This window comes from Ammospiza caudacuta, chromosome Z, assembly GCF_027887145.1.
Source record: "Ammospiza caudacuta isolate bAmmCau1 chromosome Z, bAmmCau1.pri, whole genome shotgun sequence".
In the NCBI taxonomy this organism is placed as follows: domain Eukaryota; kingdom Metazoa; phylum Chordata; class Aves; order Passeriformes; family Passerellidae; genus Ammospiza; species Ammospiza caudacuta.
In genome coordinates, this window is record NC_080632.1 from 52,030,385 (window position 1) to 52,043,014 (window position 12,630).

The 12,630-nt window shown below is 42.1% G+C and overlaps 1 protein-coding gene across 2 annotated transcripts; it reads right to left on the reverse strand.

Annotated features, from left to right (window-relative positions):
- Positions 1-8,397: 8,397 nt before the first annotated feature.
- On the reverse strand, positions 8,398-12,118 carry GPX8 (glutathione peroxidase 8 (putative)). Of its 2 annotated transcripts, XM_058824005.1 has the most exons (3): positions 11,907-12,118; positions 11,008-11,269; positions 8,398-9,054 (listed from the first exon to the last, which is right to left on the reverse strand). In XM_058824005.1, exons 1-3 carry the CDS (start codon positions 12,111-12,113, stop codon positions 8,891-8,893), a joined length of 633 nt encoding a protein of 210 aa, XP_058679988.1. In that variant the 5' UTR covers positions 12,114-12,118; the 3' UTR covers positions 8,398-8,890. The 2 variants fall into 2 exon arrangements, with proteins under 2 accessions (XP_058679988.1, XP_058679989.1); XM_058824006.1 differs by lacking the exon at positions 11,008-11,269 and having other exon boundaries at positions 11,907-12,113.
- Between the last annotated feature and the right edge of the window lie 512 nt (positions 12,119-12,630).

The following is a 12,630-nucleotide window of genomic DNA, read 5'->3' on the forward strand; positions in this document are numbered from 1 at the left end:
AAACAACTCCATCAACTGATATTTAATTATTGCTTATTACAAATGCATCAGTATAGTCCTCCACCATCTTGTTTACACGGTGCTTTTTCTGCAGATGTGAAGCATGCAGCTCCAAAATAGAATTAGGTAGGAAATAAGAAATTATTTGAGAAACTTTTTTGCAGAATAATTTTTTTATTGGTTCAAATAATTATTTTTCATTGTAAAATTTAGAAAAATCTCTCGTGGTTTCCAGAAACAGTAAGAAAATGAAGAATACTTTCAGCATATTTTAAAAAGTGGTACTCTATTTCTTAGTCTTAGAAAAGAACACTTTTAATGCTGTTTCTAACATCCAAAAGCTAGAAATAGGAAAATGTACTCTTTTACATGCTCTGTGTCCGCCTGCATCTCTCTCTTGAAAACCTAGATGGTGACACCCCGAATTTTGACATTATGACAAGCACTGAAAAAGAACGGTTATGAACTTACTTTGGAAAAACCCATATTACATGTTTCAGTAACTCTTCTCTTTTTACCTCTTTCGTTTAACTAAACCCTATCGTTAAAAACAAAACAAAACAAAACAAACGACTGTTTTACCTTTCTCCTATCAAATTTGTGCTCAGGTTTTCTCAGATGAACTGAGCGCCTAAGAATATGTACTGTCCCTCCGGCATGCGAACTCCATAAAGCACATGCAGGAACAACTCACCTGCTGGCATTAAGCGATGTTTCACACTTTCTCCTACAACTTCTCCCTTTGCCTGTCACGTAAAAGCAAATGATAGCAGGTTATTTTTGGAATCTGGTAGTGTAAGATGGTGGTGAAGCAGCGCGGCTTTGGCTCGCTTTTGGGTTTGGGGACCTGCTTTGGAGGAGGCTGTGTACAGGGCTGCGATGCCGTTTGCTCAGCCTCGTCTGACGAAGCGGCGCTGCACTCAGCCCTCCGCTTCAGACAGCCCGGCTGGGGTGCCTCAGGACGGCGCTGCCCCGCACACCTGGCTCCCCGTGCGTGCAGGCGGAGCGGCAGTGGGAAGCAGCTGATGTGAGACGTGAGGGGTTTGTGCAGCATGTGCTGAGGAGCAGGGCAGAGAATGGCAGCAAAGCTGGTGAAGCTGGAGCTCAAGTGCTGTGAGGAGCAGCTGAGGGATCTGGGGGTGTTTGTCCTGGAGAAAAGGAGGCTCGGGGGGGACCTTATCACTCTCTACAGCTGCCTGAAGGGAGGCTGTGGCCACGTGGGGCTCGGTCTTTTCTTCCAGGCAGCCAGTGTCAGGCCAAGAGGAAATAGCCTCAAGCCATTAGGTTTAGGCTGAACATTAGAAGAAATTTCTTCACAGAAAGTGCAATTAAACACTGGAACGGACTGCCCAGGAAGGTGGTGGAGTCACCATTCCTGGCGGTGTTTAAAAATGGATTGGATGCTATGGACTTAGTGCCGTGGTATGGTTAGTTTGTAGGCTGGACTTGATGATCTCAGAAGTCTTTTCCAACCTAGTTGAATCTGTGATGCTGTGAAGCTGTGATTCTGTGAAATTGTTGCCCTAGCCCCATTGCCGAGGCAGAAGGAGCCGAGTGATGATGGTAGCCCCAGACGGCGGCACGGCCGAGTGATGGCAGCCGCAGGGAGCACGGCTGGGGCGGTGGCACAGCGGCCTCGGCGAGGTATCGGCGGCCCGGGCCGTCGGTCTGGCAGGCTGCCCGTGCCCGATGCCGAGCCAGGGGTCTTTGGCACGGCCGCCGCCCTGCCCTGCCCGCGGAGCGCGGCCCCGCCGCTCAGCCCGGGCGCTTTGCCGCCAGCCGGCACCGCCGCCGCGCAGCCCGGGCCCGCCGGCGGGACGGACCGCGCTTCCCGCCGCGGCGGGCGCGCCTGCGGGATGCTTAAAGGACGGCGTGCGGCGCCACGGAACAGTGCGGTGGGCGGCCGGGCAGCTGGCACCGCCTCCCCGCGGGGACCGGCGCCCCGAGGGCCGGCCGGGCTATAAGTTTCCCTCCGCACGGGTTGCCGTGAGCGGGGCTGCTTGCCACGCACCTGCCCGGAGCCCACGCCCCGGGAGGGATCCTGCCCCAGGTCAGGAAACCTCCCCTGAGGCGGCGGCAGCGGCTTCAGCCAGCCCCGGCAGAGACGGAGCGGAAATTAGAAAAACCCGCCGGAGGACGAGCAGGAGGGACGAGGACTTGCTTTGGTAACAGCATCCCGTGGGGTGCAGGGGCTGCCCGTGCCCTCCGGAGGACCGGTCCTCCTCGGCGCCTCTGAACTGGCCCCGGGGCCGCGGCTCCCAGGGAAGCCTCGCCAGCAGCGAGGCTGGAGGGAAGGTGATTTAGGGTGAATAAACTGAGCTGCGCGGTTGCTAAGTGTTGTGTCTCTGTGGTTTTTTTCAAGCATGACGCGAAGAGAACGATTGGAAAGGACTTGAAGTGGAGCAGAAAGCAAAGCCCACGGAGAGCAGCTAAGGTAAGGACAGGCACAGAGGTTTGCACTCCTTTGTACGCGCTGAACTGAGAGTTCCACTGCGCCTTTCTGGGGGACAGAGGGAGGAAGGAGGGAAGGAAACTATGGAAAGTAGGTGATTTTGAACAACCCCCCGCAACATGTAATTTCTATTGTTTTCTATTAGTCCTTATGACACTTTCTCGAGCGTAGTATCTGCAAAGTCAAAAAAACACAAGTTACGGTCAATAGACATCCCTTCAGGGGAGGAAACAAAAACACCTTCGGGCGTCTCTCCTGGTGCACTAGAGGGACTCCTTATTCTTCAAAAGCAAAAGTTACTTGCTCTGTTTGAAGGGGTTGTATAGATCTGCAGAACTTCTTTCCATTGGCACTGCAAACTCCGTTACCTACATTTAGGTGTTATATGATAAGGGACACAACAAAGAGCTCTCAAGTACGGTAGGAACCTAGGTAGGAAACATTTAATCACAAAAATAACTGCTGCACTGTAATCAATAGGTAAAATACAGGCATCTTGTGCCTTAAGAAATTGACTTGAATCACAAAACCAGGTGAGAGTGTAGCATGCAAACTGATGGAGTGGGAAGTGAAGGTGTCTTTGGGATTGACCATACTGAAAAACACTGAAGCAGAAGATAACTCATTCTGCCATTAGATGTGACAGCATAGAAATGTAATCTCTAGCATGCTGAGGATGTTGCTTCAATATATGTATTTTATGTAAGTGATCCCTCAGGGAAAAGCCGTATTGCTGAAGTGAGCAACGACTGAGCTCTGGGAGACAAAACTTTGGGTTTGGTGGTGAAGGGGAGCTAATGGTCAAAACTGAAGAGAGTGTAACAGTGTGGCAGTGCACGTTAGCTGGCTGTTGTCCCTGATGTGTCCACAGCTGCTAGCTGCACTCCATATTGTTTCATTCAAAAGCATCAAGGAAAACTCAGAGGTGGCCGCCTTTTGCTGTGGAACAAGAAGAACTCAATTAGCCCGTACTTTCTGCGGCTGCTAACAGCAGCAGCACTCAAGGAAGTAAATGTTTCATGTTTTGTTTTGTATCGAGTTAAGATTTATTTTGAGTGATTTAAGACCAATTCTGAAGAAACAAAGTGAAGGCTTCAAATACAATATTAATTGGCTTTTATACGGTGTCTAACTCAGTACCTCCTTTCCAGAGAGACTTCAAAGGACTTTCAATCAAAATGGATGTTGGAGGTAAAATCTTACCTCCATCTAGACTAAATTCATAAGCTTCAGTGCTGAAACCTTTGTTTGTTTTCCATTAGGTGGCTGTAGAGAGAGGTATGCTGTGGCTTGTAACCTGCAGGTAAGCTGGACTATGGAGTAACCAATGATAATTCTAATTTAAAATAAAATTGACTACTCAGTGTTTGAATCTGGGCTCATCTAGTCTAAGGGCAGGGCTGCAACAGTGGCCATAAGCAAATGTCCCACAGAGAAAAGGACTGGAATAAGTCTACATGATACAAATTATGTAGAGGTAATACATCTATATTCCTACAATTACGACAAGAAACTGTTTGCAACACTATCCAGTTCCTTTTGGACAGCCTGGGAATGCCACAGGAGGTTAATACTATTGCTCTTCAGTCTCTGGTCTTCCTGAGTCAGACACCTACCTGTGACATTTACCTCTTGACACTATATACTGTTTGAACTTGTGCATATATACATATGAAACATGAACCTTGAAACAGGCAAATACTGCTCAATTTAGGTCAAAAATAAGAAATGTTTCCAGGCATATTATTTCAGGAGGCATCTCCCTCATAAGGGCTCTGTGTCTGGTAGGCAGTGTATTGCTAGTTGACTGCTGTACGTAATGCAGCAGTCACTGCTACACTGTCACCAGCTGCAGGGCTGGCTCGCCGCTGTTCCAAGGCAATTCCCTTGGAAGGTGCAGGGATTCATGCAGGAACTCGTGCAGGGGGTGCAGCTGTGTGTGATGGGATGGCAGTGTATGTTGGCTGCTTGAAGTTCTGACAGCAGCTAACATGCAGCTGCTTTCTTTTCCCACATACCTTGGTCATCAAAATGGACAGCTACTACTTTTGTATAAGAAATATTTTTGTTTCTCCTGAATGTTGCTTTCTTTGACTGTCAGGTAAATAAAAGTGGTATCTTGCATCTTTCCATTATTCTAACAACAGTGAGAATTTTTTTCTTTATTTAGACTCTAGTGTTTATCTACTTTTAGATACCAAAGTAATAGGAAGTTTTTAAATACCTGAACCAGGTATAATTCAAATATTTTAAAGAATTTAAATTCAATCTTGGGAGCTTATTTAAAGCAAAAGCAGCACACTTAAAAACTTTGTGTATGTTTTATGTTTGATTTTAATTTTTTTGATAGTATTATTTGACAAAAGCAGCTTGATAGTTTTTGAGAGGTGTCTTTTGTTTGTTTGTTTTTAATCGAGTAACTAGAATCCTCAATGGCTTAAAGTCACTTTCACTAACTTTCTAAATACTATATCTGAAAAATAACTACCTTTCCATTGTATATGATTTAAAAAGTCAGTCTTAGAGTTTTTCCTCTCTTGTTGCTTCTCCAGATAACTTAATTTGTTAACATTAATGCATTAAAACAACTGCACATAGCCTCACAAACCAAACAGTGTGAACAGGACATAGCACTACATGTGGAAGGATTAAGGCTGGAAGCACATTGACCTTTTTGATTCATGTTACACTGTGAGCTTCTCCAAATTTGCTGGCACAGCCATCAGTGTTAATTTCATCCTCATCTTGGCCCTTTAGGCATCTACAGAGTGCCAAAGACACTCTTTGCTGTTTCTTGTTTTATCTAGGAGCTGCTGTCCGTGCCATGGACCGTGAAGAGAAAGAGTAGCAGTGTTGGTGAAGGTGTGCAGAGTGACTGCCGTCCCACTGCTGTGTGTGGTGATTAGGCAGTGTATTGTTAGTTAGCTGTTCCTCACGCACCAGCAACTGACTACACTGTCAGAGTAGCACATCACAGTCCAGACAAGAATATAAATACTCCTGTTTAAACATCTCGATGGTCCCTAGCTGGTCCAGTGCCTGCCTGGCTCCCCTGACCTAAGGGAGGTGTGCTAGGTTATGCAGACTGAGTGAATGCAGGGTTTAAAATGAGGTGTAACTGAGAGTATCGAAGTAAATGTAGTTGTATTTCACGCAGTTATACAGCAACTCCACCTGGTTTATAAACAATCTACTGAATTATGTAAATATTAAGTTACAGTTTCAGGTTTGAACCCTATATGAGTATGTTTCTCTTACATCACTAAATATTGAAGAAACATTGACATGTTGGCTTAGCAAACAAGTATTTCACTTGAGTTTACAGAAACATATACTACTGGTGACTGAAATGGATTTAGAATATTTTCACTGTCAGACAACTTTTTGGAAAGAGAAGCTCACATTTCAATGGTATTTGTTTTAGAAAATAGGGATATGTCAGACAGAGTGAAGGAAGATTGAGATGGGTATGAAGGATTAGGAAGAAAGAGGCAATAAATTATGCTCAAATAGAAATAAAACAACTCTAATACTCATGGACTGACATTTGTTAAGCATCATAGGAGAGAAGTTTAATCTTAAAGTGGGGAGTTTATTCAAGAATCCAAGAAATAGGTTTCGATCTCTTTAAAATGTTGGAGTTTATAGTTTTATATGCTGTATTTTAAATTAATTCTAAGTGGGTATTTATATGGACATACATTCACACTACTTCCTTGGCTTTTGACCATAGATAAATGCTTGTTTGAATAACATATTCTGACTTTCATTTTATTTGTTTGCTTTTCCAAGTTTGTGTAGATTTGGCCATTAGATGCTTCATTTTTACCAGATGACTTGTAAGATACTTTTAAGAAAGGGGTGATTAGTTTATTAATGGTCTGCCCTAAATATTATATTGCAAGGGCTGGCATGTCTCATGATGTATAAGTAATACAAACATACAGAGTTTTTGTTAAGGAGGAATGTTAATTTATTGAGGAATGTTAATTAACAGTAAATTTTGAAAAACTTAAACTGTGTAGAATCAGGACTGAACGGTACCTATACTGAAATTTCTTCAGAAGATGGTTGTGTCACTGCATTGCGACTAAATAGTGGAATGAGAAGACCCATGCCTGTTTTCTCAGACAAAATCTTCTTTCTTTAGGACTCGAGTGAAAATGATTCAGGAAGCCGTGAGTTAAGTAATTCTGTCCACTTGTTTGCTAATATCACATGCTATTTCTGAATACCAGGAAAGACACTTGATCTTAATGCTGGCATTGAGACATTCAAGATTACACTGTGTCCTCTGGAAAACAATATGAGCTTTAGTGAGTGAGTCACAAACAAGGTACAGACATTTGCTTCCCTCCTGCTCCCTTCCAAACAAGAAAATCATGCCTCACTGTTTATCTTGAGTGTTTAAGGACCCAGGTGAAATTTCCCATAAGACAAATTACTCTCAGGCAGTACCAGGACTAAAACAGGCATGGTTTTGGGTCTTCCACTAACATCACCTAACATTTCCTTATACCTACTCTTTTTTATTCAGTGATACAAAATCCAGGGAGCTTTTGTAGTTCACATGAACAGATGTGGATGTTTTAGACTTGTACATTTTCAAATTAAGATATCCACCATTTATGGGCAAAACACTGTGTCCTGACACTTAGTTCCATGGACCATCAACTGCCCCCAGCGAGGGGAGGGGGTCCATATCTCAGTTCCCTTCCTGCTCCATCAAAGCAGCCGAGATGTGTGACAAAAATCACCTGACATGTCCCACTATGCATTCTCACACTCTACATGCAGGAGGAGATAGGAGTAAAATGCAGGACCTCAGCATAAAAATAGGCACTGTCTTCACAGATTTGATGTGGGATCTTACAGGACAATGGCAAGCAGTGCAGAGGCTAGTCTAAAACACCAGCAGCAGGCTTGTTTGGTCTAATGAGACTTTTACATAGTCTTTAACTGGCTTCTGAAATTTTGGATGGATAAAATTGTCACGCATTAAACTTAATTTCCTTTCCAAAAAGGTGTTTGCCACTATTGAGAGTGACTTTGTTTAATCTTCCACATCAGTATCATTACTCAATCTTCATAGATTTTTTGTGATATTCTCAATTAATTCAATAAGTGAATGAAAAAACCCTCTCTTTTAAAAAAAATGTTCTTGAATTTCTCACCTTTTCTATACAGCTGATTGGCTGTCTTTAATGGAAAACGTTTTTAAGCACTTCAGGTATTTGCAATCAGTGTTAGTCTGAGAAAAGAACACCACTAATTCTAGCCATCCTTTTCATACAGAAAATTTCACTATTCTACTGAGACACAGGTTCTTGTCATTCCTATTATCTCAGCCCTTCTTCAAGGCATGGACACCTGGAGTGAGGTTTCTTACTCAAGTTTTCTATCTCCTTTCATTCAGATAAATCAAAACTCTTGGCAGTTTGTGATGGAAGAGTGGAACAGAACTGGAAATGGGTTAGCAGTTACATGCAGGACTGGGGAGTTTGCAAGGTGGGAAGAGTGGGGCTTGAGCCTGGAGCCTGCTTCCTCTTCTTCTACCTCTCCTTGAAGGTTGCCATTTTATTCTAGAGATGAGAGGTGGATGGGTGGCTGGGGAGCATTGTTTTCAATAGCCTCAGAAAGATGTCTGTTAGAGTGCCAGGCTCTTGATTTTTGTTGCCCCTTGAATCCTTCTGTAAGCAACCATGAATATTTACACAGGCCCTGCCTTCATCCAGTCAGAAGAGAAATAACCCTGCAGGAGAGGAGCTCACATCTGAGGCACTGTACTGCAGCACAAATCTATGGAGAAGATTTAAGACTTTAAAGGTGTAGGAAAACTGAAATGTAAAATATGCAAAATACGAAGCAGCAAGCAAACTTTATTTCTTTTTTTTTCTTCTTTTAATAATTTTATTTTCAATGCACATTTTTTTTTGCAACCGGCAGCTTCACAATTCAGTAGTCTTCCTTGAGAAGATATTACAAAACTGGTATCTTCAGTTACATATGTGAAACCCTGCTATGGATGTCTCTGGATCCCATGTCTTTCATGACAGGGCAATTAGGTGTTAATGGAGTATAAGATCTTTGTGTTACTGGTATAATGGGGGAAAAAACTTGTGTAAATATGCACCATTTATTAATAAACCTTCTTTATTTACCGGCTGGTGACAATTTTAATTAGCTATTGTCAGCAATTCAGAAAAAGAAATCATAAACCCTCTATGCAAATTGCTGGTCCCTCACTGCAGTGTACTGAGTGCCTCGCTGTGTCAGTAACTCCGCTGTTCTCGAGGCCACTGAAGGAGCCACTCCAGAACGAGCAGACAAATGGCAAACACCAAAGTTAAAGAGTAGCAAAATCACCTGATGGTTTAGCTTCTAGCAACATTTCTCAGGAATAGAAAGGCTGTACACCCCTGGTGTTGAATGGTTTTTTCAGAGGTCTTCTCTTTTCTTCATGATAATCTGCCTGATTAATGATGTTACTTCTGGTTTGATACTTTCTATTGGCTCTTCAGGTCTCCAGAATTTCACAACTATACCCTCAGGGCTAACAAGGTACTTCCAGAAATTCCATCGAGGCTCTTTCTTTGAAGAATCTGTAAGAATGAAATCAGGTAATTTTAGTGACTTACATCTTGAATTGTCTCCAGGCTCCACACTGATTCTTTGACTATTTATGTTGAAGTAATCCCACCATACTCTTTGCTAGTAGCCTGGGCATGGATTTACTGATTGCTGCTAATGATGTGCTAATGATTTGAAAAGCTGGAAGTCAGTGATGCTCCCCTATTCCTGCAAAACTGTTAAAGAGTTCCTACTTTGACTGTTTTATACTTCCTAGGGAAGAAGATAGGAGGGCTGCATATTTATTCAGGGAACTCCTACTTTGGTGTCAGTTTTGGGAAGTGAGATGGGAGCAGGAAGTTGTACTGGTGAGGCTTAATTAGGCTTCTTTCGAAAAAGGCTCCAGTAGATTTCGACTGGAGGATAAGTGTTTGGTTGGGAATGGTGCTGAACACGAAACAGATTTTTTTAAGCAATGGATTGAATTTTGGCACCACATTTGTGCTTCAAGTGGGCTAATTTTGCACTAGATTTTTGCACAATGCTGTTGCCATCCTCTTGCTAGTGGTCACAGGCACAAAAGGGTGGTAGACCATGATGTTCAGCCTTCTGATTGTCAGAACAACAACATGAATAAAACAGGTAATTTAATTGAAAATGCACAGGAATTTAATGTGAAACTCAGGAATGCAGGAAGAGAAAAACTTTATTTTAGAATATTGAAGTACCAAAAGATCTTTCTCCTTCTTGTAGGTAAACCGCATGTCAAATAAAAAAATTGAGTAGAACTATTTTCTTTATAGGTACCAATGTTTAACACTGATGGCACTGATATTTAGAACCTGGAATTCATCACACAGAGCAGGTGCCTTTGTGCTTGAGTCTTTTCTATAAAGAACTGAGAGAAAACTCAATAATTCCACAGGACATCTGGCAACTCAGGGCAACAAAGTTACATGAGGCTTTTACTAGCATGCCTAAGAGGAGGTAGGAACTAACACAGTTACAATGACAATGGTTGACCCTAAATGATTCCTCAATAAAAACAATTTTCAAGTACATAGGAACTGTCTTGGGGCATATAGCACATAAGAGTTATGGGAAAGATTTCATTTAGGTATTGAAATAGTTCTTTAACAAGAAGCACTGTGAGAGAGTGAAATGGACTCGGAAGGCAAGGAGATGGAATATGCGTTTGGGCTCTTCGCTACTTTATTTTCTGGGCAAAGTGGAGTGTCAGAAAGGGGTTATGTTTAAGCTTTCTTTTTCTTTCATATATCAATATGGTTCAAAACCTGATCAAAGTTCAGGAAAATTCAGAGAGGCTTTTCAAGGTGGCTTTGAGTCTGTGAAATTTTGGTCAACTGAAGGGAGAGAGAATTTTATTTTGCTCAACAGAATATGAGGTTCTAAGTCTGTAAATGCTCCCTGTATTCATGCAGGATTTTGCAGGCTAGGTCCTGAAGTTCACACGACAAATTAATACAAATCAGTGGTTATATATAACTAGTATATGTAAACCTGCTTTACAACACAGTTTACATATAGGTCGATGTAGCACCCAGCTAAAAATCTCATCTGCATGTGTTTTTATATAAAATCTTCTGGTAATTTTATGGCCCCCATAACTACATTTTTGTCCATAAGAAAAGTCTTTTTTATAATAAAAATCATGTACTTTGAAATAGGATTTTGTAAGGGGAAGTTTCTAGCTCTATCATTTCTAGCAAAATGGATGTTTTTAGCTGGGCTGGTCAGAGCAGACTGTTTTTATAAGCAGTGAGGAGAAACTGATGTTTTCAGGACACAATTCTTTAGCCCATATTTTTGATATCCAAATTAAAATGAGAGTAATTGTATGCTACATGCCTGTTTGTCTCCATAGCTTGTGAAGACTTCAATGTTTCCTGACAAAAACATGCAGCCTGGATTCAGTGAGATTACCAAGGTTACAGACAGCTTGGTACATAAAAGAAAACAGTTACCTATTAGAAATTTAAAGGCTGGATCTGCTTCTGATCCTAGGATCTTGATTTTGTGGAAAACAGGGAATGTTACTCCATAGTTTCCTCTGGCAAAGGATTCTATTTCCTGGCTTGAGCTAGGCTCTGATTCTCCGAACTGGTTGCAGGGAAACGCCAGCACAGTGAAGTGGGAGGGACCAAACTCTCTGTGCAGCTCTTGCAGTGCGATGTAATTTTTGTCTGTGTACTGGCAGTAACTGGCCACGTTTACAACCAAAGTTGCCTTCAGAAAAATAAAGTTAGAATAACTTCAGTTATTAGTGATTAGCTATTTAGTTATTAGCTATTATTTAGTCTAGTAAGGAAAAAGCCTATAGATTTTGTAAAGATCACAATTAAACCTTAAAATGACATTTCTCATTATCATGATGGTTCCTGTCAGAAGGCTAAACATAATGTGTCTGATCATCATTTCATTAAACAGACAAAGATGAAAGCAGCTGAAGAGATTTGCTTTCAGACAATCTGTTGTAAATATATAGTAAACTCATAAACTTAATCTTACAGCTTTGTTTATATATAAGCATTTAAAAAAGCAGATATTTAGGACATGCACTAAAATCGTATTTACTAGATAAACTTCCAAAATCCAAAACCAACATTCTTAACTAAGATTAAAATCCACCAATTTGCCCTGTGCTATATAATACAATTTCTTTTCTTGATTTGCTAGATCTAATACTTGATTCCTGGAACAGGCCTAGATAAAATAAGTTTTCTCCAGCTTTCTGTATGAAGAACAGGAATTTAGCAAAAATCTCTGCCAGAACCTCCCATAACCAAGCCTTTTATTTATCTAGAAACACACACATTTTTTGTCAGTATGGATTCAAGACAGAAAAAGTGAAAGAATAACTTACTTTCCCTCTGTACTTCTCCAAGGAAATAATCCTTCCTCGTGAATCCTTGACTTCAAAAGAATAAAAATCTTTGATTTTAGGCTTAAAAAACCTGAGTTGCAGCAGGCAGAGAATGGTGGTGCACAAAACCATTGACAGGAAGACAACAAAGATCCTGGCTTTGTGCACTGAGTATTTCAGAGGATAACTACTTGTGAGAGGCTCCATTTTTGAAATCTTTGGAGAGCAGCCTGGGCAGGCCTGGAATGAGAAGGAGGAGCTGAAACATGAGACTCTCGGCTCAGACCGGAAAGAAAAAGCTGCTCATTTTTGTCCCCATTACAAAAGAGCTGTTGCATATCACAGCGCCTACCGGGCCTCTGAGCACTTATGTAAAGTATTCGGGATCTTTTGTGGGGGGAAGAGGGATGGAAGCGGGGAGAAGAAATGAGTGAAAAGGGTGTAACCATCACCTAAGGAGGCTGCTTGCTCTGTGCAACTGACCTGTGTGGGATATTCCAGCGTGTGTCTGCAGTGTCACGAGAGCTGCTGGGCACAAAACTGAGTTTGTAGCGCAGCTCCAGCACATCCCCTGGGCCCGCAGATGTATCTGGGGAGTTGCTCTGCAGGAGGCAGCTGTGTTATCAGGCAGACTTGGAGAAGCATTTTGGGGGACAGCTGTTCCGGTAGAAAAAAGGCAGGGTGGCTGAAACCACCCTGTTTACAAACTCAGCACGGCGTCTCA